Genomic DNA, 27,957 nt, shown 5'->3' with positions numbered 1-27,957 from the left:
CATCCATGGGGGAGGGTAGTATAAATGAGGCAATAATATTTTCTGGACCTTCTTTATAGTAGTATACAATCCATGTGGAATTTCTAAAAACAGATTCTAAATTTAGGACTGCAGGTTTACATTGGTAAAAGGGTTGACTTGTTTGGTTTTATTAATTTGCTGCTTAGGCAAAAACTGAGAAACACAGAGAAGATTTGGGAAGCGGGGAGAGAAAAGGGTGAAAACACATTCCATATCTAGAAATGTCAAGAATGTGCTCCTGGCAGACAAAGAACAAGCCTCAACTTAGTTTTGTTCTGCCAAAACAGATGGGGAGCCATGACGCAGACAAGGATCAAGTCTAGAAAACATTTTTAAAAGTCTCATTCTGAACCGTCTGGGACACAGGCAGGCAAAGTAGAGCTAAGTAAAGTTAGAGGGAGCGGAATTCAATAAAGCTATCTAAAAACACGAGCAAATGAAAAAGTTAGTTTTTTGGACTACAAGTTCCAAAACAGTTATTTTCCCCTCAAGCTCTACAATAAGAAGAAAATAAATTTATCGAAGGCTATTTAGGTACTGCTAAGCAGCAGTCCAAAAGGGAGCAGCTGCCATGTGCTTGTGCCAACTTATTTTCTCTCTCCATGTCCTAGACTCTGTTTAATAGTAATCTGGTTTGTGACTCTCCAAAAGAAAGAAAGAAATTTAGTGAGAAATCAAGAAACCAAGCCTCCTTAGCAGCTGAGAGATACATTACTTCCAAAGAGAGTCATAAGACTTAATCAAGGTTAAATAAATGAGTGTGCTGGTAAGGCCCCTTGAAGTCTAATAGCAAAGGATCTTTTTACCACACCTTGATAAATAATAAATAATAGATTATTTGTTTTTGTTTTTAAAAATCCACATTCCAAGCACTAAGAAAAACTCACCTCTGTATTGGAATAGTAGGTGTTCCAAGTAGACCTCAGGGTCTCCTGCCCACCAATGTCCCACATCAGAAAGTGTGTCTTCCGCAGGACAACTTCTTCTACATTGCTGCCAATGGTAGGTGATGTGTGTACAACCTCATTCATTAGGCTGGTGGAATAACAGAATAGTAAGCTGCTATGTAGGCCTCAATAGTTCCCCATTCCTTGCCCACAGAACCGGAAAAATAAAATTTAAAAAACACAGTCCCCCACTTCCCATTCCAAACCCAGGATCCAAAGCATTTTGGAAACAATGGGGAAATCTACAGAAGCCATGAACATGTCTTGATTATACCAGAGCAGATCAGCGATAAACAAAGGAAAATCAAATATATTTCCTATACTATATCTGCTGTCACAACCAACATGGTGCTCTGCAGATGTTTTGGACTAGAGGTCCCATAATCCCTGATGGTTATGATAGGAGGGGCTTATGCAGTCCAAAATATCTGCTTCTAAAGCAAAAGAACCCCCATTCAATAAACCACACCCCACTTATTTAGCTAGTCCATAAACAGAATGTTGCCAGGCTGGAGATGTCCTGCAAAGTAAAAGAAAAATGGTGACATGATCATTAGATCTGTAAATTCAGATGCCAAAGAGGGAAAAGAGTGTGCCATGAATGTGGACACTCATAGCAAGGACGGCTTCAACTAGACTGTCTTCAGTGTCAGACCTGAACAGACAGAGGAGGAGCTTGAAGAACAGAAAGAAAAAAGCACAAAGCATTGGTGGAGAGGTACGAAAGGCCGATCAAATACTCTGGAATGCTGTGTTGCTGGCATGACAGTCAAAAATATCTGTCTGATAACCCACATCTTGTGTGCGAGCAGACAGCTAATTATTTAGTCATCTGATGCATCAGTTTGGAAGTAGAAGAGAAATATGCCCTGATGGAGCAGGTAGCTCACTAGACTATTGTGATGCAATTCGTCCTAGAGTTGCCTAAGAGCCTGGAGGTTGACCCCAGAGTTTGTTTTAAGTGCTGGTTTTTAACCTATAAAGCCCTAAATGGCTTGGGTTCAAGCTATCTCAAAAACCATCTCAGTTTATGAGCTTGCCCCGGTGTTAAGGTCATCAGGAGGGGCCTTTCTCTCAGTCCCACCACCTTCAGATGTACGTCTGATGGGGACACAGGAGAGAAGCCTTCTCTGTTGCTGCTCCCAGACTTTGGGACTCCCTTCCACAAGAGGACTTTGCTATTCTTCCACAATCAGGCAAAGACCTTTCCCTTCAGGCAAGCTTTTCCTTTCTGACTGACTGTCTAGGAGCCAATAAATGGGATAGTTTATATTTTGTTGCTTCTAAAACTATTTTAGCAATGTTTTTAATGTTAATATAAAGCTAGTAATTTTTTTAAATATTTGAATACGTAATTTACTATTTTTAGATTTTACTATTTTGTTTTTAATGATGTAAACCACCTTGGGACCTTATTTTGGAGAAAGGCAGGGTAAAAATATTTTTAAATTAAATAAATAACAATTTAATGAGTTATCGGACATTAAGAATACAATAAGCTCCAATGTGAACGAAAATGTATTTCTATATAGTCTTGTACAGACTGGATGATACAGTATATAGTCTTCTGAAACAGAAGTTTAGTCAGAGTCTTCTGGAACACCTGTTGGACTCTAAATAAATAATTTTTTAGTTTCTTAATGTTTCAGAGGATGGTATATCATTGAGTCTGTACAAAACTAGAAACAAGTCTTCATTGACATTTGAGCTTATTGTATGCTTAACGTCCTGTTATTCAAAAATTGTTATTATTTAATTTAAATTTATTTTATATAACTCAGTGGCGTTTAAGTATCTGCCTGCAGAGACAGAGATTATGAATTCAATTCCCCACTGTGCCTCTTGCCTGTGTGACTTTGGGCAAAGCTATACAGTCCCAGGGTGCCCCCAGAAAAAGGGAATGGTAGAATTGTAAACCACTTCTGAGTATTGTCTACCTACTTGATGGCACATTATTATTATCATTATGATAACAGCCATCAGATTCCAAATATGCTGTAAATACCAGGGGCATAAAACAGCCAAATTTAAAGCTCCACTGATGCCAAGAGGAGGAATACATTTTCATTTCAGTCTCCCAATGCGTTTAGGATACAGGTTAGGCTGAATAGCTGCCGGTACTCACAATTTTTTCAAAGTTAATTAAACCATGTGGTAGTAAGAGCATGTTTACACTGGTAAGCAATTGGCACCAGCTGTTTCCCTTGGTTCTGAGGTCAAATAGGAAGTGCGCTGCGTAAGTAATGGATCTAGATTCAACAAGTAACAAAACATTTTAAAAAGCCACTCCAGCAATGAAACTCCCTCAAATAGTCCAAAAACCTGAGAAATTTATTTTACTGCTGTGTTACTTAAGAGCTGCAAGTAGCTGTACTTGAAATGCATTCCAGCAGTTACACCCAACTCTGCTTAAATCCTAAGCGTCTCGGAACCTTTGTTTTTGAACAAGCTTCCTGACCAGTAGATTGAATTTAAACAGAAATGCAGAAGGAAAGGAAATACTCACAACTGATAGAGGATGGTGGTTTTTCCAGCATTGTCCAAGCCAATAATGATCACTTTATGCTCTGGAGCGAGACAAAAAACACAAGAGACATTCAAAATAGGTATTCATGTTTCTAGAAAATATACAGTATAGTTAAGATTTCCTTAACCTGTTTAGAATCTGAACTAGTACTGCAGTCCATTACTCCAGTCCATTACTTTACTATTACTCCAGATATTCAGCCTTAGCTGTACCTGTGGATTATGGTTAGATAGGTGAAGGAAAAGGAAGCATAATTCTTCCACATGGCTACTGAGTGAACTTGTGACTGAAAAGACACAACCTTATATACTACTCGCATATCCGTGTAGGATGCAACTCTCTTCCCCCTTTGAATGATCAGGGGATTTAGGGTGATCTGCTAACAAGCTCCTTAGACTACAGGCCTGTTGCCAATGTTTCTTTCATTAGTAAAGTGGTGGAGATGGTGGTGGCCAATCAGCTTCAGTTCATTTGGATGAAACAAATGCCCTGGATCCGTTCCAGTCGGGTTTCAGGCCGCGCCATGGTACAGAAACGGCATTGGTCGCCCTGTTGGATGACCTACTGAGGGAGGCCGACAGGGGTAAAACGTCTCTGTTGGTCCTCCTCGGTATCTCAGCCACCTTTGATATTGTCGGCCACGGTATCCTCCTGAGGAGGCTCTCCGAGCTGGGAATTGGTGGCCTGGCGCTTGCCTGGCTCCGATCCTTCTTGGAGGACTGTCCTCAGAGAGTCCAGCTTTGGGAGAGGGTTTCGGCCCCGTGGAGCCTCAATTGTGGGGTCCCGCAGGGCTCAATTATCTCTCCAATGCTGTTTAATATCTATATGAGGCCGCTGGATGGGGTCATCAGGGGGTGTGGGGCATCGTGCCATCAGTATGCTGATGACACTCAGCTGTACATCTCCTTTTCTCCAACCACAGTGGATGCCGTTCTGTCCCTTCAGCGCTGTTTGGCGACTGTACTGCAATGGATGCAGGAAAATGGGCTGAGGCTGAACCTGGACAAGATGGAGGTCCTGAGGGTGGGTGGCCCCACCATCAATGGTTTGGGAAACTCCCTCTCATTTGGAGGGGTGCCTCTCACCGTGAAGAGTGAGGTTTGCAGCTTGGGGATCCATCTGAACCCGGCACTCACCATGGAAACCCAGGTGGTGTCAGTGGTCCGCTCCACCTATTTCCATCTTTGGTGGATTGCCCAGCTGTGTCAGTATCTTGATGTTGGGGCGCTCACCACTTTCGTCCACGCGCTTGTAATCTCGAGAGTAGACCACTGTAATGCGCCCTACGTGGGGCTACCTTTGGGACTGATGCAGAAGCTTCAAATGGTGCAGAATGCGGCGGCAAGACTTCTCAGTGGGGTGAGAAAACATCAACATATCTCTCCCACCCTGGCCACATAGCATTGGCTGCCTGTTCGATTCCATACCGCATTGATTTCAACGTTTTAATGATTACATATAAACCCCTAAACGTTTAAGGACTTAGTTATCTGGCAGAACGCCACCTCCCACCTAGATCTCTCTATATCACTTGATCTAGCCAGGAGGTGCAGCTGAGGAGCCTAACGCCGAGGGAGGCCCGGAAAGAAAAAACAAGAAACCGGGCCTTCTCGGCAATGGCTCCCCATCTTTGGAATAATCTCCCCTCCGAGATTCGTCTGGCCCTTTTGCAGGGTACTTTCAAAAGCCAACTTAAAACCTGACTATTTAGGCAGGCCTTCCCTCCGGGCATTACTTGATCTATTTTTTTCCTTTTATCCCATCTTGAATGATTGTTTATTGTTGTAAATTGTTGTTATATTTTAATTGTTTTTATTCTACTTGTTGTGAGCTGCCCAGAGTAGTCAAAGACTAGATGGGCGGGATATAAGTATGAATGATAGATAGATAGATAGATAGATAGATAGATAGATAGATAGATAGATAGATAGATAGATAGATAGATAGATAGATAGATAGATAGATAGATAGATAGATAGATAGATAGATAGATAGATAGATAGATAGATAGATAGATAGATAGATAGATAGATATAGAGAGAGAGAGAGAGAGAGAGAGAGAGAGAGAGAGAGACAGACAGACAGACAGACAGACAGACAGACAAATATTACATAATCAACATTGCCAGACAAACTTATTTAAAGCCATCAGTCATTCTGTGAGTCTAACACACGCCATTCAGAAGAAATAATTTGACATTTTGACTTACATTGTAATCTTAGCCTTCCTTGAAGGAACCCAGAGTCCACCATCCCCACCTTCCCAATCCTACATATGTTTTATCCTCACAACAATCTTCTTGCACAGATTAGGCTGAGAAAACATGACAGGCTAAGATTTACTTATTTATTTAACTTGTGAACCAACTAAGCGTGAAAGACACATTATCTGGGCAGCTCATAACCAGCAAAAGTATAAATTACAGATAATACAATACCAGTTATAAACACTGACAAACAATGAACAATAAAATAAAACCAAATGGCCTGCCGAATCTGTCATAAGTAAACAAATTTAAACCACCGTTGGGCATCAAATGGCAAGCGTTAATAGAACAAATTCTAAGCTTTAAACAATTCCATTTTAAGGAGCTTCTTAAAAACTGGGAGGAATGGCACTTAGCAAATCTCTCCTGGGAATTTATTCCAAAGATATGGAATAAAAGATATGGGACAGATGCCAATACATTGGGTTTCATGAGTGAGGAGGTACTTCATCTGGGGTCTTGCCTGTCCTAGTCTGGCACTTGAACCAAGGATAGGCATGCTGAGGCTTCTCCAGATGTTTTGGATTACAACTCTTATACAGTACTGCCAACCGCCAAGGGAGGCCTGCTGGAGCAGACAGGAGTTATACCTGGACCAGTTCGCTTGCCATCCACTGGTGTAGTGGTAAATTTGGAATTACCATTGCTCATCATGACAGTCTCCATAGTCACTCCGCAAAAATAAGAGTTCCGAAATGCAGGCAGTTGGATTGGTCCATATAAACAAATGAAGAGCAGGTCTTTTATAAAACTAATAGCTTTTGATTGCCCGTTCAAGACCAATTCACCCTCAGATAACTTTTATTATAGATAAATTGAAACAAGTGGGTGCCCACTCAGAGGCAGCACTTCCCAGAAGTGGGGCAGGGAAGCCGGTGCACTCTTTTCGAGTGGGCTCCTGAGAGGGTGGGTGCAAAACCACAGAAACCTGTTCAGGCTTTCACTGAACCAGCATGAACCACCAAATAGGCAGTTCATGCCAATTTCTAATTATTACAGCATCTGATACCTTGGTAGGGGGCTTAAAACAATAGTTTAGAATCCTGTTGCTTAGCGTAGTAAGTCATACTAGACTAGGCCCACTGAATCAATGGGAGTTTGGTGAGTCAACCTCCATTGATTCAAATGAGCCCACTCTAGTTGCAACTTAAGATGCAGGTAGAGGAGCCTCTCTTGAATCAATGGAACTTACAGGGGGAAGTGACTCACCAAATCCCCACTGATTCAACGAGCCTACTCTAGTGTGTCTAACTACACTAAGCAACAGGATTTCAGCAAATTACTAACATTGCTTTTTGAAAGTAACTTTGCCAGTTCTGACAGACACCATCCCAGATATCCTCCATTGGCCCTGTTTGGGCTGAACTAGCTACCCTCACTGCGCCCTCCTACACTTAGACTCCCTGTTCTTTACGTCTTGTGGTTAACCTAGAACCCCACAGAGCTCAAAGAAGCATTACAAAGAACCCAACAAAACAAGGCCTCTAACTCAGTGATCCCCAACCTTGGGCCTCCAGATGTTCTTGGACTTCCAGAAATCCTGGCTAGCAGAGGAGGTGGTGAAGGCTTCTGGGAGTTGTAGTCCAAGAACATCTGGAGGCCCGAGGTTGGGGACCACTGCCTAACTAATACAGGAAAGACAAGAAGGCACAGTTTGGAATGTAATTGATGTCTAAAACATGAGAAAGTTTGGTACAAGCTGTATAAGGCCTGAACACTTCTTTCTCATTCTATTCAGAAAAAACCTGTTCAGGGTTCTTCCCAACCCTCCCCACCACCCACCCCCACACACCGCTTTTGACCAAATTAGTCACTGAGTACACCAAAGAAATCAGGACACAAAGCAAACAAGTTGTACCTGGTTGTGGCAGAGGTTACAGGTCAACAATCCTATGAATAACTTTCTCTCTAGTGAATTGCTAGGGGGTTTTAGTGTGTGCAAAGCTTCAAGGAATGTTTCTTTCAACTGCAAGCTATACATCATAAGCCCCTTTGTCCCTGGATAAAAAATTCCATATATGGCCAGAGCAGGTAATAAGAATAAGGCTCTTTCTGTTGGCAAAGAGCCCAATTTTTAAAAAGCTGGCTCTTTTTCTACGAAGGAAAAGTCTGGCAGCTTCATCAGATAAACACTAAATGGCTTTGTGGAGAAGGAAGGAAATTCTACTCAAAATGTAAAGAAACAACACAATGGAAGAATATGTTTTCTCCAGAGACAAAGGTCAAAGCCAAACTCACATAATAAGCTGTACTGTCTGCACTGTCTGACTCCAAACATGAATAAAAAGTGCAAACTAGAGATGAGGGTATTTGTATACGAATATCCCTGCACAGTTGGTGTTAACAAAGGTCCAGCCTCATGGGGCTGGACGGTCCACTCACCGATCCACCACGGATGCGGACAGTGCAATTCTACCAATGGCTCCGCAGCTCGCGATCCACTCGCCACTCTTCGACTTTGCAGCAAGGCTTGTCCTCCCACCTACTGCCAGGAGTGGTGAGCGGATTGCGCGCTACGGAGCCACTGGTAGAATCATGCCATATGCATCAGATTGGTGAGTGGACCCTCGTTACCGCCACCTGTGCAGGGATATTCATATACGAATACCCCCATCTCTAGTGCAAACACACACAGTGCCCATATTTGCACATGCTAAGCCACAAGTTAATGCAAGGGACAGAAGCAAGAATGAGCTACAGCATTATTTGATCTCCCAAAGACCTCTCCTTCTGCATGACCAAGAGGAAGGAATTCAGAAGCATCTACTTTCTCCCTTGCTCAAACCACAGTCTGTCATGACGCCTAGATCCAACTAACTGTGGCTAAAATTAACTGCGGTTAGTTCAAAATGAGGCAACTTCAAACTATAATTTCTGAAGTTGCTGGTTATAAACTAACCCTAGTTAACACTAACCACAATTCAGTTCTGGATGACAGAATAAGCTATGATTGACCAGAAGCAAAAGTAAAGCCTTCCAAACTCCTCTTTGGAGGAGGTGAGTGCGAAAGCCCAAGAATAGGCATTGTTCATTCTTGTTCATGTATGTTGTGCTAAACCATGATTTAGACTGATAGGTAAATGCAGCAGCATCTTTGGCTTGCTTTTATGCATGTCTGCTTGTTTAAGGAAATATGCAGATGCAACCTAGACTCTTTTTCTTACGATATGCATTTGTGAGAATAAAAGTATGTGTAATTTGTGCAAGCCTATAAGAACATCAAAAAAAACACGAATGTGTGCATGCACAACACACTGGCCTTAAGTCAAAGAACCATGGCAACAGGAACGGGTTGTGTGCAATCTACAGGCCATTGAGCTTCAACGCAAACAGTGCCTAATACACCAAGCTTATGATACACAGGAACCTGAGGGATGGAAACATGAGTTTGTACACACACTGTCCATCTGACAGATTTAGTTCTCTCCCATTTCCAAGCAACAGGAATATGCACACAGCCAATACTGTATAGCCAATCTTATGCTGCCTTTAGAATGCATTCACTAGATCAGGACAATTCTGTGTTCAAGTTAACACACTGTACATGCATGGAAGCCTGAATGTGAACATGACATTGCAAACGAGACCTTTCTACTGTTACATACCTGCTACCATGAATATTTTCATATACGCCCTTGGTGTGCTGTTTTGTGACAAAAACATTGACGTTCAAGAAAGGGTCTCTTAACACAGGTCTGCAAGTGTTTGTGAATGTGAAGGAATGTGTTTATTTAATGTGTTTATAAACCCCTGAACATGCAACAGGCAGTAAGACCAGAGTCCCTTATTGCTTCAGGCCCCCATCCAAAACCACGGGGAATTTAAAAACTCCAAGCAGAAGTTTTTCAGTTTAAGAACAACAGAAGGCCACACCAAACATGAAAGGCAGTCAGAACAAAGAATGGAAAAAGGCTCTTGCCACCAAACACCTGCCTGAGCAAATAAATCACATGAAACAAAGATGATAGGCTCTGTGTAACTCAAGCCCCCCCCCCGCTGAATCTATACCCCCCACACAGACTCCCAGTGATCAATGGCGAGCAATGTCTATTTCATTTTAAGACTCAACACTTCCAAAGGAAACAGATCTGTTCAGTCCAAGCTCAACTACTGTTTCTCCATTGCCCAGTCTGGATGCAAAAGGATTAAGAATTCACAGCAACCCCCTTTTCCAACATATCTAAATCTAGTTTTAAGTGTCACTTCCCTCTCCACCCCTATCTTTGCATTCCTGACTCTTCAGCAAACTTTGTCCTCATCAGCTGTTGCTTCCAACCTCAGAGAAGCTCTCAGATATTTCACCTGAGATAGCCTCAAAACCACCAGTGATGGAGGTTTAACCTGGCAACTGTGCATGTGTACCATGCAACGTATGCCCTCTTTTGAGCATATGAGAAGTGCCGTCTCTAGGGAACCTCTGTACAATGAGTTTTCCTATGTCCCTCAGGAAACACAATGGTGCAAAGTGATACAGAAAAGTATATTGCTTTCATTATCTAAAGAGAGCTGACAGGGGAAAAATTGATTCATTTGAAATCTGGTCAAGTCTTAGATCCAATCAAGCCTGAACTATCTCCAGAGGCAAAAATGTTGAAACTAAGGCTGTCCTAATATGAGACGAACTCTAGTCTAAAGGAAGCCACAGGCTTGAATTGGGTAGTTGGAGACAGGACATTTTGGAGATTGCTTATTCATAGGATCACCATGAATCAGAGGCAACTTGACACACATAACAACAACAAATAGCAGAGGTAATCAACCGGAAAATTCACAGAAATTATAAAAAGCCCTCCAAGCTTTCAGGATGGGCCTGCCCACACCATTTCATTTGTACACAAAGCGTTCTCTCTCTCCCCCACCCCATCATCACACTTGCAGCCCCCACATGGCCACAATTCAAGCCCAACACACAGTGCCACGATCTGTACCACATATAGTGGGGTGAATACCCCCCACAAAAGCCATTGCATCCCCACCAGCCCATGGTTCTGCTGGTGTGTTAGGAAGGCCAGGGAGCTCCCTCTCCCATCAAATCTCACCCAGCCATATGGTATCAAATTCCTTGAAAGGAAAAAAAGATTGGGGGGGGGGGGAGAGGATTTTTTTTTAAGTGAAGAAAAAGAAGTTAGAGAACGGGGGACATGAAGAGGAAAAAGGCCACGAAAGAGAAGAATACGATAAAACCAGCGAATGCACGGAAGCTAAAAAGAATAAAGGCAATATTGGCAAAAGAAATAGAGCGAAAGAGGGGGAAAATACAGTACTAAATATGGGTAAGGAGAAACAACAGGTTTACAAAACAAGCGAGGGGGCGAGAAGGGGGACGTGTAGACAATGAGGCGAAAAGCGGAATATTCGAAGAAATATTAATTATCAAGGGCGAAAAGATGGGAGCGGAATAGAAATGAACGGAATACAAGCCCGGTGAAAAGGGAAGCAGAAACCCAGCAAACGGGAATGAAGGACGGAGCAGGAAAATGGAAGCAAAACGTAAAAGCAGCCGGGAAAGAACCGAACAAGAAAAGGAAGGCTCAAAAAAAAAATGAAAGGGAAAAGGAATTCAAATGATCAAAGTGAAGGGGGAAGGGAGAAGAGAAAGTTGGAAGGCGGAGGGGTTGGGGAAGGAAGGGTGCAAATCGGTGAAAACATGAAGGGGAGCAAAGGGAAGCCGGAGGAGAACGGGAAACAACAAGGCGAGGAGGGAAAACGAAGCCAGACCCAAGAGAAGATGGATAACGTGCAAAGTTTAAAAAAAAAAGAAGGAAAAAAGACAAGTCAAGGACATGGTGAGAATGAAGGGGAACGGGGGAGGAGAGGAGACGCGCAGAGCTACCGTACCGCGGCTTCCGAAAATGCTCAAGAGTTTCGCGAATATCTGCCCCATCACGAGCCCCGCAGCCTCCTGAGGGAATCGCCTCTCCTCCGCTCCCTTTTATCACCTCCGCTGTGACGGGGAAGCGGCAGGGGCGGAGCCCTCCCGTTAAGCCCCGCCTCTGGTGGGAAAATTCTTCTGGCCCGGGGAGAATCCCTGAGCATGCGGCGCTTGTTTGTTACCAGAGTTTCTGAGGAAGGCGGGGACGTTTCACAGGGGGTGATCGGAGGATAAGTGCCTTTTCTTTAAAGGGAAAGTCCCGTGGGGGCGGGTGTCCAGCATGGGGAAAGGGAGCCGTCCTAATCTCCTTTCTCTTATGTTGCCTGTTGTTTGGAGGGAACAGGGCAGAGTCTCCCACTCATACCCATTGTTTTCACCAGTGTGGCAGCCTTCATCGCCCCCACCACACCATGAAGAAGAGGGTCAAAAAATGTGCAGGCAGCTGGATGGATCCTTGCAACCAAAATAGGAGCAGGTCTTTGCTAAAGTTAATGGCTCTTCATTGCTCATTCAGGATGGCACTAACCCGCAGAATGTTTGCATTGCAGCAGGGAAAGGTTGCAACCATACTGTAATCTGTTTCTTTGAACATTTCTATTTTCCTCCCAGCTACTTTGAGGATCGCAGGTGAGCCCAGAGGGAAGACCAAAGTCTGGGAATGGGGAGCAGATAATATTGTGCTTCCTGATACTCAGAAAGGTCAGGAGTGTCAGTCCTGATAGCCTTCCTCCTCTATCACTGTTATCATTGCAACAATGAGGTGTTTCACTTGGAGGAGGCTTGACCCAAGATACAGTACTTGCTGCCTATAGCAGCAAATGGCTTCCTTTTAATAAACCAAATCAAGATGTACCATACCTCATACCTACCTGAATTGTTTTTCTGTATGAGGTAAAACTACCACAAGCACTTCTCCTTCTACAGGGCAGTAAAATAAAAGTTTTTTAAAAATACTAACTAAAAATTTGCTACCGTAGGTGACCGCCTCATTCTACGTAATCGTAGGGTGGCAATAATGGTTACAGAATCTGTTAGGCCAGTGTCTAAAAGGTTTAATGAAATTGGCGTATTTATTAATTTTTAAAAAATATATTTTTACTTAAAAATACCTTATTCAGGGTCCCAAACTAATTACGTATTATTAGAGTCATTCTTGGTTCTGTGGGTGAGGCTGGGAAGGATAGTTCACATTGTATCATCTTTCTTGGGAACAACTTCTACAAATAAGAATTTTTACATTTGGAAAAGTTGGAGAAAAGGGCATGATCCTTTAAGGGAGGAAAAAAATCAAGGGAGGGGCCTAGTTTGGGGGGGGGAAAGTCTTGTAAAAGTGGTCATAATAAATATGGCAAAAGTGGAGATAAGTTTCCTAACTTTCTTTCTTTCTGATAATACTGGAATCAAAAAGAAAATGTGGGATGATCCAGACGGACAAAATGAATTCCTTCTTTCTACAGTAAAAATGTGGAATTCACTCTATAAGAAGAAGTGATGAATAGTGTTGTCCTTAATGGGTTTAAAGGGGATTACATCCGTTCATGGTTACCAATGCACTATGTCTGTATGTTACCCTTGGTTTCAGATGTAGTGTGTGGCTGTATAAACTGATGAGTGGGAGGGTACAGTTACCCTCGTGCCCTGCTTGTGGGCTTTCAATAAGTTGGCTGCTGTGAGAACAGGATAGTGGGACCAGTTACATCTTTGCTTTGATCCTGTTCAGCTCTTTTTAAGGTTATTCATCACAACAATGGACCTCCCAGGACCCTGCCGGAAACTAGCTGTCAGTTCTATTTCTATAAGTATTCAGGCAACATTATACATCTGTCCATCTTTAAGATGCCACAACGCCCTTTGTTGGTTTTGCTGCTATAGGTTAGATAATTGTGGCTTACGATGGCCTCTTCAGTTTTGCACAGTAATATAAGTGCTAGTTCCATTGCAGGAGTTTTGTTAAAGGCTACGTGTTCTCACTTCTCACACTAGGGACCTGTAATGTACATGGAGTAAGAGGAGTTTGTAGTAATAATCATCACCACCAACATCATTTCGATACATTTGTTTCTCATCTTTCTTCCAAGGAGGTCAAGGTACGTCTTTAACATCGTGCATTCCATGACTTAACTATACATTGTGTAAAGAAATACAGGTATTTCATATTGTATTTACTTTCCTCTGCCTTGATTATCCCATATTCATTTTACGGATGAGTTTCCGGTATTATGAGAAATGGTCCTCCTTCTTACTTTTATCCTGACAACAATCCTTTAAAATAGGTTAAGATCAGAGAGTATGATTTGAATTCAGGTCTCCCAAGTCCTACTCCTAAACTGCAGGCAGTACAGAAGACTGGCATGATACACTAAACTAGTTCCCTAAATCAAATAATGTAAATAACTAATTATGCAATCCTATGTATAAGTTCTAGAGGAATAGAAGTAAATATCAATGTATTCAGTCAAATTAATTCTCATGTATATGAGTATAGTTTTGGAGCCTAAATTGGCCCAACAGAATTAATTTTGAATCAATGTTTTTAAAAGCCCTAGAAGTCTGGAAGATGACTGTGTAGAAAATGTCAAAGTCCCAAATGCTAGTTTGTTTACTTCCTTTTCTTCACAGAGTGAAACTGCACAATATGGTCTTTTGGAAGTCTTATTCTACAAGACAGGAAGTGGTATGTATTTCCTCTGCTTGGTGACGTAACCAGCTCTATTCCTCCCCCTCCTCCTGTGGAAAATAGACATTTAAAAAAACTATACTAAAAAAACCATCAAAACCAAAATATCCATCCCTTTTGTTGCTTTGAGTTCTGTCCCTGGAGTCCAGTTGTAATAGAGGTGACTTAAATTGCATGTGAAATGGGATCTGTTCAAAAATACATATGTGCCACAGGAATTGTGGTTCAGTCCTCAAATTTCAGGGCTTATGCCTAAAGTAGTGGAACAACATCAGTCGAGTTTCTGTTCCTGAACAAAGTGCCTTGAGTTCTATGGCAGTGGGAAGGATGGAAATAAAATACTGTATATCAATAAGTCGTAAATAAATAGTGATCAAACAAGTTGCTGCGATTGTCTTAGCATCTTTACAGAGTTAAAAGCAAAAATAGGGACTGACAATTTTGTTACAGTGTGGGCTTGTTTTGAGGTAACTGAAGATTCAGTTACCTCAAAACTGAGGTAACTGGAGGTGGTGCTGGAGGTGGTGCTGGAAGAGGCTCTTGAGAGTCCCCTGGACTGCCAGGAGAACAAACCTATCAATTCTAAAGGAAATCAACCCTGAGTGCTCACTGGAAGGACAGATCCTAAAGCTGAGGCTCCAGTACTGTGGCCATCTCATGAGAAGAGAAGACTCCCTAGAAAAGACACTGATGTTGGGAAAGTGTGAAGGCAAGAGGAGAAGGGAACGACAGAGGATGAGATGGTTGGACAATGTCATCGAAGCAACCAACATGAATATGACACAACTCCAGGAGGCAGTGGAAGATAGGAGGGCCTGGTGTGCCCTGGTCCATGGGGTCACGAAGAGTCGGACACGACTAAATGACTAAATGACGACGAAGATTCAGAAGACCTTATCCTTCTCTCAACAGTTAAATCCAGAACAAAGAAGGCTGGAGTAAAATGCTGGGGGAAACACCAGCAAAATGGTATAGCTAATGAAAACACCAATTGGTTAATATTTTAAGACTGATCAGTGTTTTTTTCGGAAGATCTTTCTTAGTGCAGAGGGGGTTAATGCATTTTTCTCTTGCTACATTCGTTAAAACAATGCACTTTTTTCCTTTAAAAATGTTCTTAAATGAAAGTGTTGTGTGGAAAAAGCTATGATCGAATCTTCCTGTTTAATCTTTCCCTATAAACAGCTGAGGGGCATTATTTGCATTGCACGTTTGGTACACAGGGACTAGTGACAGCATCCAGCTAGCCGTCATCCTGTTCCAATGTACATTACCTCACTCCCCAGAGTTGTTACTAACCATTGGAAGGGAAGACAGTACACTCTGTATGTTCTCTGTCACCACATGTGGTGGCAAGTATATGTATCTAATTTATTAGTTACATTAATTAATAAATATTTTTATTTATCAGTCACCTACATAGATATTCTTCTTTTCCTCCAGGAAGTTAAAGGCAGCATACATGGCTCTCTTCATTCCCATTTATCTACACAACAACTCTGTGAGGTAGATCGGGTCAAAAGACAGTGCCTTGCACAAGATCTGCCAGTGAGTTTTATGGCTCCATGGGAGATTTCCTCTTGGATCTCACATGACCCAGTCATATGCTCTAACCACTGCAGTACGTGTTCTCAGGACTAGCAGTTACTCCAAATTACCTACCCACATATATAGCCTTTAAGGAAAATAAAATTATGAAAAGGTATGTGAAAGATCCAGTTGTGGAATATATCACAGTATATAAACCTTCAGTTTATTTCTGAATAAATTGATTTAAATATAAAACCACAATAAAATACATAGTGACATTTTGCTCCCAGGGATCAATTATGAATTAAGAATCAATTAGGAACTGCTGGATAGCTCAATGGTTTAGGCATCTGAGTTGGGAGTTCAGTTTCCCAATGTTCCTTCCGGACAAGGGCTGGACTGGATAATTTGTAGGATCCCTTCCAGCTCTGCAGTTCTAGGCTTGTCATCATCATGATGCTTGTTTCCGAAAATCAGCTGTCCTGATTTGATTCCCTTATCCCTCCCATTGACTCTGTCTTGTGTTGAATTCCTAATATTTGAGAGAGCACATGGTGATTTGTCTATATCATTGCTTCCCAGTAAGATTTTACAGCTAAAAAGATCTGGCTTCTTTTAAAATGTGATCTAATGGTTTTCAATGCATTTTCTAGTAAGTATAGCTTGGTTTCAAAGCAAGTGCTCTGTCACTTCACCTATATTTCAAACTCAGCAAAATAATCTTTACAGGAAATCCTTTGTGAAACCACCGAGATTAGACTTTACAGAATTGAAACTGTAATATTTACATGTCTGTTTACGCTCTGCACTCCTCCTGTTCTCTTAAATACAATAGTGTGATTTCTCCCACTACATAATATCTGAGATTTAAAGATTTCTATTTCTGCACTAAGAATGATGGAGATAAGGAATGACGCCACATTCTCATGTGTATATCCAATACCTGTAAAGCAGTTTACTGCATGAGAAATTTCTGTGTTTGCAGAGAAAGAAATTGGACTACTTATTTAGCTGAGAAATTAAATTTTCTGAATTTATTTTAAAAAGAAGGGGGCACCTGGATTTGAACCAGGGACCTCTTGATCTGCAGTCAAATGCTCTACCACTGAGCTATACCCCCATCTGTAAATAATGCTTGCTTGCAATGTTATTCTACTTGCAACCATCACCCACATTGTTTCCCAAGAACAATCTTTTTGAAGCTGCTTTTAAAGGTGTTACCCTTCTGCTTTGATTAAAGGCCTTATCAATAGTGGTTCACTCTGCAACTAATAGGTGGGTGCTAACAAGTGTTCATTTTATTTTGTTTCCAAACATCCTAAATTCTTGGAGAATTAATCACACTTTTTAAAACATCTCATCAGAAAACCTAGATGACAAAATATAAGTAAGGGTTTGCATAGTATCAAAATGAATTTAGATTACCTTATGCCTATTTAAACCTATTTCCTAAATGTACAAAATAAAGTGTTTCTAGAAATGCAATGGGACCCACCAGGGAACCATGATGTGCCCTAGAGGTTTCTGGGGGCTATAATAATTTTTTTTTTAAAAAAAAAACCTCAATAAAACAGTCACAACAACAAAATGCAACCTCGTCCTTAATATGAATGTTGCACAATGCACTGTTAAAATGATAATTTTTCTAAATGGGGATCCAAGCCATTTAGGAACACTGCTATTGTTTTGTTATCTAGTACCTTGTTATTCAACCATTGCAAGGTAATGGAAATAGGTTCCTGCTAACCTACCCTGTTTCCTCGAAAATAAGACCTAACCTGAAAATAAGCCCTAGTATGATTTTTTCAGGATGCTTGTAATATAAGCCCAAAATGAGCCCCAGTTAAAGGAAACCCCGCCCTCCACCATTGTGCAGCATGGTAGTAGTTCGAAAGCATGTAAAAATACGAGTAGATAAATAGGTACCACTACGATGGGAAAGTAATGGCGTTCCGTGTCTAGTCATGCTGGCCACGTGACCACAGAAACTGTCTATGGACAAACACGGGCTCCATGGCTTAGAAATGGGGATGCGCACCACTCCCTACAGTTGGACATGACAGGACAATTGTCAAGGGGAACCCTTTACCTTACCTTGTTACTCAACCTTGCAAGGTAATGGAAATAGGGTAGCCCGGTAAGCAGAATAAAGGCATTTAAGAGCTGACAGAGCTCTGGAATGTATTTCCGGATTAAGGCTGCAATCTTCCATACAGTTTTTTCAGAGTCACCCTATCAGAACACAATGAGCGGACATGTGTAGGGCTATATGTTGCCCTTTAGTCTCTGTTGCTGATACAACCTTTGGAAACATTATTGATTTGTCCTTTTATGAATTACTCCATCTGCACATTATTTGGTCACACAGTTCTGATATGTTTATTTGCAAGCATTCAACAGAACGAAAAGGAGAGAACAGGTCTATGTACAGTGCTATTTACATGAAATAAATACAGAAATTGCAAGCACTCTGTGCTTCCTTCTTAATTCTTTTGGCATCTCCAGTCACTTCTGTCTATCGAGTACTCAAACGGCACCCTGGGAAGGAGAGGAAGAGAGAGAATGTTTATTGGACCAACCAATGAAGGGGAAAGATTGTTGTTATCACACAGGAATCTTCAATAGATAGCAAAGGAAGACAGAAGAAGTGAGTGGTTAGGTTTGCTGCAGCTTAGCTGGCTCACAGTATATGCTCTGATTGGGTGTGAATTGCTCCCTGGCTAGTGGAGAATATAAAAACATAAGAAGAGTTGTGCTGAATCAGGCCAAAAGCTTGTCCGGTCTGCTATGCTGTTCCTCAAGTGGCCAGCCCTATGTGTCTGAGAAACCGAAAGCTGGATATGAGCAATCTTCTCCTCCTCCTCCTCTCTTCTTCCCCAGTACTATAATGGAGACACACTGCCTCTGTTACTGTGGCTGACAACATGTAGCCATAATGATGAATAGCTGTTCTAGCCTTATTCCCTATGCATTTGTCCACTCTCCCTTTAAAGCCGCCCAAGCTGACAGTCATCTGAGCTGAGCTCTGCAGTTTATGAAGAACTGCGCTCTGATAATTTGGGAGCATGCTCCCAGAACTATCCCAAAATATTTTGTTGCTTGTGATGGAACAGCAAATGGCACACCCACCCACCCACCCATTCAAAACATATAGGCACCCACGGCCAACCTAGTTATTTTGGCATGCGAGACTGAAAAACTCATTTGAATTTCTCTCTGGAAGTCAAAATACACGATTAAAATTATTGTAAAAATAATACAATAATTGTAACTATTATTCTGAATCTGACTAGTATTCCAGCTACAGTAGATTTATTGAATCAGTGTTGTTTTTATGTGCTGTTAAGTCTGAACTGACTTATAATAACCCTAATAGAGCTTTCAAGGGAAGTGGGATATTTAAGGAATACATGTAGTTTTACTAGTTCCACACTCCCAGTGGATTTCAGTCCTAGTCCATCATCTTTTCACTACACAATACTGGGTATCACATTGGATCAACAGGATTTATATAAATATTGACTTGCCACTTGGCAGTTGATTCAAGGGGCTATTTTTGTTGGCACTACCACATAAATTTAGGCCTAAATAGTCATATCCTTTCCATGGAAAATTTGCTGCCCGAGGCACCTACCCAAGTCAATCTAGCCATTCAACAAAACATTTATTGTGAAAAGCAGCTTGCTTCAAGGGCCCTTTGTCAAGGTTAGGCATTTGTATGATGAGTTGCGAACCACCCTCCCTTCCTTGTCCCTCCTGTCCGCACCACTACTCACTCTCGGTGTGGTGTCATCTTTCTGCATACTAGTCCTTTTTGGCAAGGGCACACCTGGTTCATGCTGAACCCAAGTCCTCCTTGGGGGACGTAGCACCTTTCGTTTAAAAGCAGTCGCTTCTGGCAAATCATCTCTCCGTGGAGGCGGGCACAACAGGCGCTGGGAGCACAGTCTTTATCCTCCAGGCAGTGGGCACCTACAGTGGATATGGAAGAGAGGATTAACAGTTAGAACCAAATGATCTTGAATGAACATTTTGGGGATCTCATGAAATGGCTGTCTTATTAAGCCGCTTCATGATATGAAAAATAGAGGAAGGCAAATTGACAGCTGTATTCTCTCTCTCTCTCTCTCTCTCACACACACACACACAGAGAGAGAGAGAGAGAGAGAGAGAGAGAGAGAGAGAGGACAGCCATTATTAAGTTGATGCTCTCTAGGTTGCCGTACTGCTGTTCCCTATGTCCCCAGGAGAATAGCCAATGGTCTCAATCTAAATCTGCTTCCAGCTTCACATTTAATATAACTTTCTCCAGCCTGAGACTCTTCAGATGCATCTGGCCATAACCTCTATCATCCTAGACAGTGTGGCCAATGGGAGTTGTAACCTAATCCATCTGCTTTTTGAAAGCTACTCTACAAATTTTCCAAAGCATGCTTTTTTATTATTGTGATTTTTACTGTTCAAAGCTCATACCTTCCAATCTGTAACTGAGACAGACTATATTGGCAGAGTAGCAAGAAATGGCATTCCACCCCCCCCCCAAAAAAAAGACTCAGTGGGAAGAATAGTACCCTGTTTCCCTGAAAATAAGCCCTAGTATGATTTTTTTCAGGATGCTTGTAATATAAACCCTACCCCAAAAATAATCCCTAGTTAAGTGAAACCCCGCCTTCCATCATTGTGCAGCAACCAGAAGAAGACGACATGACTGTATTTGAATCAATGTAGATTGTTGTACATGAAAAGAATAAAACTTCCCCTGAAAATAAGCCCTAATATGTTTTTTGGAGCAAAAATTAATATAAGACCCTGCCTTATTTTCGGGGAAACACGGTACATATATTCAAAGAAACCAAACTGTTTTGGTGCATGAATCAGAAAATCCCACAAGCACTTTCCCCCATCCCTGGTAGTAAAAATGCAAGAATAACACATTAGATAGAGAGATTTGTGTAATTATAAGGCCTGCACATCAGAAATGAATTAGCTTTGGTTTGACAGTGGAGAAAGCACTGCAGGACAGTCCCAGCTGCTTACCTTCCTGCCCATTTGGTATAGTCTCCTGGCATTTGCCAAACATACAGCTGAGTCCCTTGGCACAGTGGGCATTCCGACGGCAGTATTCACCTTCTTTCCTGAGGGTTAGGCAGAGGCCAAAGTGATGGTCACAGAAGAAGCCTTGGGGGCATCTTGTCTCTGAGTCACACACAGTGTTCTGCAGACGAAATGGGGTAAGTAGAGAAGTCAGATCAGATGGCTAGTCTTATCTTTTGGACTTGAAAATCCTGGCCTTTCAAACCAGTTTAACTCTGAATCTAATATTAGAAAGGCCATTTATTAGTTGCCAAAAAGATGCACATGACCGAAAAATAGAAGGTAGGAGAGGACACTGCTTTGCATAAACGGCATATGCTGATTTATATACATAGTCAGATGCAAAATTAGAAATTATTTTTATTATTTGAATATAATGCATCTCCCTTGAGTATGGAGGATCTACCAAAAGATCTCTGAATGAGCAGAAGCAGGTCACAAACAGATTTCTGGATGATTTGAAATAGACCTCTGCCTTCAGACTGTTTAATGACAGCAGCAGGAACATGATTCTTGAACCCTGCATTATACTGCTGAAATGAAGAAAAATGGGAATGGGAGGGAAGAGTAGGAAGAGCTGTGAGCCCTGTTCAGTTTTAGTGCTTGAAACAAATACCTGGGCTCAGAATTCTGCAATTCCCAGCGCATGGATTTTGCATATTCTGACAGTGCTTAGAAAATTTAGGTTTTTGAATTACATGCCCCAATATCTTCCAGGCAGCAGGACAATAGTGGAAGGAAAGTTAAAAAAAAGTAGAGTTTCCAAGCTCCTGCCAGTAGGTCTTGGATTCTAAGACAAATACTAAAATAAAGTAGATCTTGTAAGGTGGAAGTTGTTCCCAACTCTGTGTAACCCAGATGTTCTTGGACTGCAATTCCCAAAGCCTTCTCCCCAGCTGTGCTCACTGGGGTTTCTGGGAGCTACAGCCCAAGAACACTTGGGTTACACAGAGTTGGGATCCTCCACTCTAAATTACAACAACCAGGATGTAGGGAAATGTTGTTGTTGGTAGCAGAAGCAGCAGTAGTAGTAGACATGTTTTTTGCACTTACCGACTGCTCCAGGTTGGCTGATGATGCTGGGCCTCTGAGCGATGCCACCTCATTGGCATTGTGGTTTGTCAAAGACAAGATCCATGGTCCAATGGGCAGATGGGTGGGTGCCGTGGGCAAGGGGAAGAAAAGGAAGGCAAGAAGGCGAAGCAGGCTCCACACCATTCTGATAACCGTGGCTTCAAGGAGTCAGCAAGCAACACAAAGGCGCAACACAAGTGACTCTAGAGCAAGTGAGCCTGGAAGTGTTTATATATAGGGAGGCCTGTCTTAACACCTGCTGTTAAAACTGTTTGCCAACGTAATGGGAAGGAGGAGGCAATCAAGGTTTAGAGACTTAGCATAATGATTAGGAACTCTGGCCTCCCCCCCCCCCCAGGAAGATAAACTGGGCACCAGAAGTCTGGCTTCATGGAGACAAAGCATTAGTCTTATTTCCATTTTGCAGGATGCACCCCCAGCGTGAAATGCAAAGCGACAAGGTCAACTTTATAAAACTGTAGACAGAGTGTTCCATGGAAAGAGTAGAGCACGTAAAAGTAACTTTTTCAAGTTCTGCCTCCATCATTCACTCTTTCATGGCAGCACATCTCTGTGTGATCTGTTGATGGTATTTTCCATGTTAATTGGTTTATTTTTAAAATGTGCTTTTTCCTCTTTATTTCTTCTTTACGCACCAATATTCAGCTGAAATCAGCGTACTACATCTTCCAGAATCCCTGTACGCAGTGACAGCATGTCACTGTCTAAACCAGCTAAAAAATTCTGGGACTTATTATTTTTTATTATTACTTATTATTATTACTTATTACTTATTATTATTACTTATTATTATTTTTCCTAACCTCTGAATTAAAGCAGATGGTGTCAGGATACACATTAGACATCCCTATATGTAGTGTTATTTATTTTCCTGCCCAAATGAACAATTTAATTGGGTTGTTGTGGGTTTTTCGGCCTCTTTGGCCGTGTTCTGAAGGTTCTGAACAACCTTCAGAACATGGCCAAAGAGCCCCAAAACCCCACAACAACCATTAGATCCCAGCCGTAAAAGCCTTTGCGAAATTTAATTGGGGCTTACCAGTGGTGTTTAAATTAATAGGTGTCAAGCTGTCTTGTCAGTTGTTCAATGTGTGTTTAGCAATAATCCTGATTATGGTAAAAATCTGATCCCAGTCAGAGCAAATTTATCCTGAGAATGGCTTTCTCACTCGCTATAATACATTTCAGACAGGGATAAAGGCATCAACCAAATTTTGGAGTTGTAGTGGAGTGAGGTAGAAAGGAGGAAGGCAATTTGTGAGCATAATGCAGTACTCACATATAACACTTGGCACATACCTGTGCGTTTGACTTTTTTGCCTGCACACATACTATAACACTTATTATTATTTATTTAAATTACTTTTATCTCACCTTTCTCCTTAAAAGGACCCAAGGTGGCTTATATCATTAAACATAGTATTTAAAAGCTAAAACAGTAAGTATACAAACATAAAAAAATAATTAAACAAGTATTATATTAAAATAGTACATGCAATCAATATTAAAACACATTTAAACCAACAGAGCACAACAATCCATTTAAAACCCCTCTCAGACCACCAGTCATTACGGAAAAGCTTGCCTGGAGAGAAAGGTCTTTGCCTTGTCTTAGTATCACACTCAATGATAGTTACAATTTGGAATTTGAGACTATCCCTATAAATCACAAAAGGCATTGGAAATTCTCACAAACATTTATATGTAGACAGAAATGGAGGGGGCAGGAAGAAGAGAGCAGAAAATACAGTACATATGAATAGACGCAGTACCTTAAAATGTACTAGAGATTTTGTGTGTGTGTCGCTGCCTTTATTATAATATTTCACAAGACCTATCTGGAAAAAGCCCCCTGAGTTCCAGAATAATGTTTTCATCTTGGAAATAGGATGACATGACACAAAACTTTCTTGAAATTAATTGTAGGTTCTGTATGTTAATTTCAGCAGAATAAAAAAGAGAAATTGTTTGGGATATCTAGAAGAGGTTAGACCATTCATTTTATTCTTGGATATATTGAATGTTGGTGTTTTGTGCATGAGAAAAGCTATTAGCCTATCTGCATGTGCCTTTTTCGGTGTACATTATAATGAATAAGATCTGCCTGGCCCCCTCGCTGGGTGTTTTTAAGAGCCAATTAAAAACTTGGCTGTTTAGGCAGGCCTTCCCTCCTGTCAATAGTTGACTTTATTTTTATTATAATTTTCTGTTTTTCCATCTTGAACATTACTAAGCATTACTAATCGCTTTTGTTTTGAATTGTTTTTAACTGTTTTAGTTTACAATGTTTAATGGAACCCACCCGGAGTAGACTTGTCTAAAAGGGCGGGACAGAAATCTAATAATAAATAAAAATAAATAAATAATAAAGTTCATGACTATAGTATTTGGGAGTAGTGATGTAAAATTTCCTCAAAAATTCAATTTTTTCCAGAAAAAAAAAGAGAGAAAACAAACTTTTTTTCCTAGAAAAAAATGGAATTTTGGGGAAAATTTTACACCTTTACCTACAAGGGGGAGTGAACACCACTCCCATTGAAGGCAGCCATAACCAGGGCCAGCCCTTAAATTAGCCAGAGTGAGATTGTCATCTCAGACAGCAGCGTCTGGTGGGAATGAATAGGGCAACAGCAGTTCCCTGGCTGTTCCATTTTGTTGGAGGGCAAGCTGCCTGATGCCCTACAACCCCTTATTTAGCCTCCTCCCCTCATATATGATGGAAGATGTCCTTCCATCCCATAATTCTGCAGCATCAAAGTAAATTCAGCCACCAGTCCAGGTGGCTTTTAAACATGGAAGGGAAGGGGCACCTTCTTCCTTGTCCCAAGCAACAGACCAGGTCAGAGTTTCGTCTGCACTAAAGCAGGAAATATATTTTCTTCACTTCTCAGTTGTGAATTGACAGTCAATTATTCCTGCAGAGTAACTGAGTTCACTTCTTCTACTTGCCCTCCACTAGTCTTTATCTGCTTTGGGTAGGTTAATAGCTCTACAAATGGAATAAGGTGAAAATGGCCCTTGCTCTGGGGGGGGGGGACTTTTGTTTGAGCTTCACCATCCTGATCCGTAGGCCGCAATCCTACAAACACACACATTTGGGATTGAATGCTATGGAGCCCAGTGGGACTTCAGAGTAAACAAGGGTGGGTTTGTTTGCACTCTTATATTCCACACTGTTTTGGACATTATGAAGATCCATCATTTTATGCTGCAGGTAACACCTCTAATAATGTAGATCACAATAATTGCACCTATTGTTGTGCTCTTAGAGTGTGACCACATGGGCAGGTAGCTTGCATTTTGGAATGCTTTAAGGTGCACTTCAGTGTGAGCTATTTCTAGACGACCACACACCCTGCAGAGAATAGCACTTCAATCTGACCCCAATTAGTATTTAAACTGACTTTTCTGATCCAGCAGTAGAACTAGCACTATTTGGGCCATGCTGGAGTGATTCTCCAAAGGGGCTTAAGGAAGATTGCTCTTTGCAAAATGACCCTCTCAGGTGTAAGGAGAGATGCTCACCGTTTGATTGTACATACGCTGGTTGTGGTCAGTTCATTACTCAGTCGTCAAGCTTCTTCTGATGAACATAACTATATACTTGAGAATGGCTGATGGTCGGATTCCAAAGGATCTCCTCTATGGAGAATTAGTGCAGGGAAAGCACCCCAGAGGGAGACCACAACTGCGATACAAGGACATCTGGAAGCGAGATCTGAAGGCCTTAGGAATAGACCACAACAGATGGGAAACCCTGACATCTGAGCGTTCAGCCTGGAGGCAGGCATTGCATCACAGCGTCTCCCAATTTGAAGAGACCCTTGTCCAGCAGGCCGAGGCAAAGAGGAAGTCACAAAAGCAGCAAAACCAGGGAGCTGGACAGGGGACAGATTGGATTTGTCTTCAGTATGGAAGGGATTGTCACTCTCGAATTGGCCTTCTCAGCCACACTAGACGCTGTTTCAAGTCCTCCATACAGAGCACGTTACCATAGTCTTTCGAGACTGAAGGATGCCTATACATCATCCTAGAAGTGCAGAGCTGGAAGCGCCCCTATGGATCACTGAGTCCAGCCCCTGTCAAGGAGGCACAGTGGGCCTTTCACCACATTTGAACAAATGTGTGGTGTTGGAAGGATGGAGCTCAGTTGGGTGTGCCATGCTGCCTGCCCTGCCTTTTTAAAGCTATTGTTCTCGGGTACTAGGGGAGGTCATTGTCCCATTACCAGTGTAGAAGTTGCATTCCATAGTCAGTCTGTTTGGTTTTTGTACTCATCCTTGATCTTGGGCAGGAAAATGTCTCAGACCAGCCCCAACATCCAGGGCCATAACTAGGGTGCAGGAATCAGCGCTTTGCCCTAGGGCTGCAAAATTGAGAGGGCACCAAAAGCTAGAGGGGAATCTACTAGCAAGTTGTAGGAAAATTAATAGCAAGACTTCCCTGCTCTATTCATGTCTCAGGACGGAGTGGGTAAGAGATGGTGCTGGCTGGCTCAAGTCCCATAATTGCCAGTTACGGCTCTCCTAGCATCCAACAAAATGCCCCCACAGCAGGCAAGAGTGTGTGACAGGCAAACTGATCTGTCAGAATGTTCCAGGAACATCGTTTCATTCGTTTTGTTTAGTCGTGTCTGACTCTTCGTGACCCCATGGACCCGAGCACGCCAGGCCGTCCTATCTTCCACTGCCTCCCGGAGTTGTGTCAAATTCATGTTGGTAGCTTCGCAGACACTGTCCAGCCATCTCATCCTTGGTCGTCCCCTTCTCCTCTTGCCGTCGCACTTTCCTAACATCAAGGTTTTTTCCAAGGAGTCTTCTCTTCTCATGAGATGGCCAAAGTACTGGAGCCTCAGCTTCAGGATCTGTCCTTCCAGTGAGCACTCAGGGTTGATTTCCTTTAGAATTGATAAGTTTGTTCTCCTTGCAGTCCAGGGGATTCTCAAGAGCCTCCTCCAGCACCACAATTCAAAGGCATCAATTCTTCGGCGGTCTGATTTCTTTATGGTCCAGCTCTCACTTCCATACATCACGACAGGAAAAACCATAGCTTTGACTATTCGGACTTTTGTTGGCAAGGTTACATCTCTGCTTTTTAAGATGCTGTCAAGATTTGTCATCGCTTTCCTCCCAAGAAGCAGGCGTCTTTTAATTTCATGGCTGCTGTCTCCATCTGCAGTGATCATGGAGCCCAGGAAGATAAAATCTGACACTGCCTCCATATCTTCCCCTTCTATTTCCCAGGAGGTGATGGGACCAGTGGCCATGATCTTAGTTTTTTTGATGTTGAGTTTCAGACCATTTTTTGCACTCTCCTCTTTCACCCTCATTACAAGGTTCTTTAATTCCTCCTCACTTTCTGCTATCAGAGTGGTATCATCTGCATATTGGAGGTTGTTAATATTTCTTCCAGCAATCTTAATTCCGGCTTGGGATTCCTCCAGTCCAGCCTTCCGCATGATGTATTCTGCATATAAGTTAAATAAGCAGGGAGACAATATACAGCCTTGTTGTACTCCTTTCCCAATTTTGAACCATCCAGGAACATCAGACATTTGAAAACCACTGTTTTAAAGTGTTTTGAATGTGCCAGTTTATGGACCCATGTTCTCATATAGCCAAACAAATTGAGGAGGAGGAGGAGCAGCAGTCAACATGGTGACGGCAACCGCTTCTAAAATACTTAGTTCCACAATTGTTCCAGCTTAAAACAGGGAGTTCTTTACTTGCAGAGACTATCCACTAGATGCCCTGGACTCATTTGCCCTTTTAATTCTTTCAGATTTTGCATGGTGCCCATAGAAAGTTCACACCCAGACTGGTGGGAGATATAGTCAAATTACGTTATCAAGAAAATGCAACTCCTGGATAGCCAGGGGATTGGGAATTTGTAGGCCAAAAAGTAAGTTCTGCAACCTATGCCTTGTC

The 27,957-nt window shown here is 41.9% G+C and overlaps 3 protein-coding genes and 1 non-coding gene across 4 annotated transcripts in view; 1 reads left to right on the top strand and 3 right to left on the bottom strand.

The window, feature by feature from the left end:
* ARL5C (ARF like GTPase 5C) overlaps positions 1 to 11,742 on the bottom strand; it is a 20,517-nt gene extending 8,775 nt beyond the window's left edge. The window contains exons 1-3 of the mRNA XM_020793949.3: positions 11,601 to 11,742; positions 3,475 to 3,535; positions 909 to 1,056 (exon numbers count right to left, since the gene is read on the bottom strand). Coding sequence (XP_020649608.1) covers positions 909 to 1,056; positions 3,475 to 3,535; positions 11,601 to 11,646 — 255 coding nt within the window. The 5' untranslated portion in view covers positions 11,647 to 11,742. The remainder of the gene's footprint in view (positions 1 to 908; positions 1,057 to 3,474; positions 3,536 to 11,600) is intronic.
* LOC140708461 (uncharacterized) lies at positions 10,278 to 27,957 on the top strand. Its single transcript, XM_078377976.1, has 4 exons — positions 10,278 to 11,548; positions 13,618 to 13,721; positions 14,254 to 14,308; positions 27,812 to 27,957. Exons 1-4 carry the CDS (start codon positions 11,305 to 11,307, stop codon positions 27,829 to 27,831), a joined length of 423 nt encoding a protein of 140 aa, XP_078234102.1. The 5' UTR covers positions 10,278 to 11,304; the 3' UTR covers positions 27,832 to 27,957.
* On the bottom strand, positions 16,890 to 16,961 carry TRNAC-GCA (transfer RNA cysteine (anticodon GCA)). The gene has a single exon. It is a non-coding gene; the product is annotated as a tRNA-Cys (tRNA).
* Positions 18,197 to 23,456, bottom strand: LOC110079127 (dickkopf-related protein 2). Its single transcript, XM_020793950.3, has 4 exons — positions 21,989 to 23,456; positions 20,879 to 21,056; positions 19,618 to 19,813; positions 18,197 to 18,379 (listed from the first exon to the last, which is right to left on the bottom strand). Exons 1-4 carry the CDS (start codon positions 22,151 to 22,153, stop codon positions 18,325 to 18,327), a joined length of 594 nt encoding a protein of 197 aa, XP_020649609.3. The 5' UTR covers positions 22,154 to 23,456; the 3' UTR covers positions 18,197 to 18,324.

The sequence above is a fragment of the Pogona vitticeps genome, chromosome 6 (genome assembly GCF_051106095.1).
Source record: "Pogona vitticeps strain Pit_001003342236 chromosome 6, PviZW2.1, whole genome shotgun sequence".
NCBI classification, from domain to species: domain Eukaryota; kingdom Metazoa; phylum Chordata; class Lepidosauria; order Squamata; family Agamidae; genus Pogona; species Pogona vitticeps.
This window is presented reverse-complemented; position numbering and strand designations above follow the sequence as displayed.

Excerpts from the sequence above, each read along its gene's own strand:
- LOC140708461 (XM_078377976.1), top strand. The coding sequence starts at position 11,305 with ATGAAAGGGAAAAGGAATTCAAATGATCAAAGTGAAGGGGGAAGGGAG. Across the intron at positions 13,722-14,253 it reads TTTCTTCCAAGGAGGTCAAG|AGTGAAACTGCACAATATGG; the intron begins GTACGTCTTTAA and ends TTTTCTTCACAG. Across the intron at positions 14,309-27,811 it reads ATTCTACAAGACAGGAAGTG|ATTTTGCATGGTGCCCATAG; the intron begins GTATGTATTTCC and ends TAATTCTTTCAG.
- LOC110079127 (XM_020793950.3), bottom strand. The coding sequence starts at position 22,153 with ATGGTGTGGAGCCTGCTTCGCCTTCTTGCCTTCCTTTTCTTCCCCTTG. Across the intron at positions 19,814-20,878 it reads TATACCAAATGGGCAGGAAG|GTGCCCACTGCCTGGAGGAT; the intron begins GTAAGCAGCTGG and ends TATCCACTGTAG. Across the intron at positions 18,380-19,617 it reads AAGATGACACCACACCGAGA|GGTGCCGTTTGAGTACTCGA; the intron begins GTGAGTAGTGGT and ends TCTCCTTCCCAG.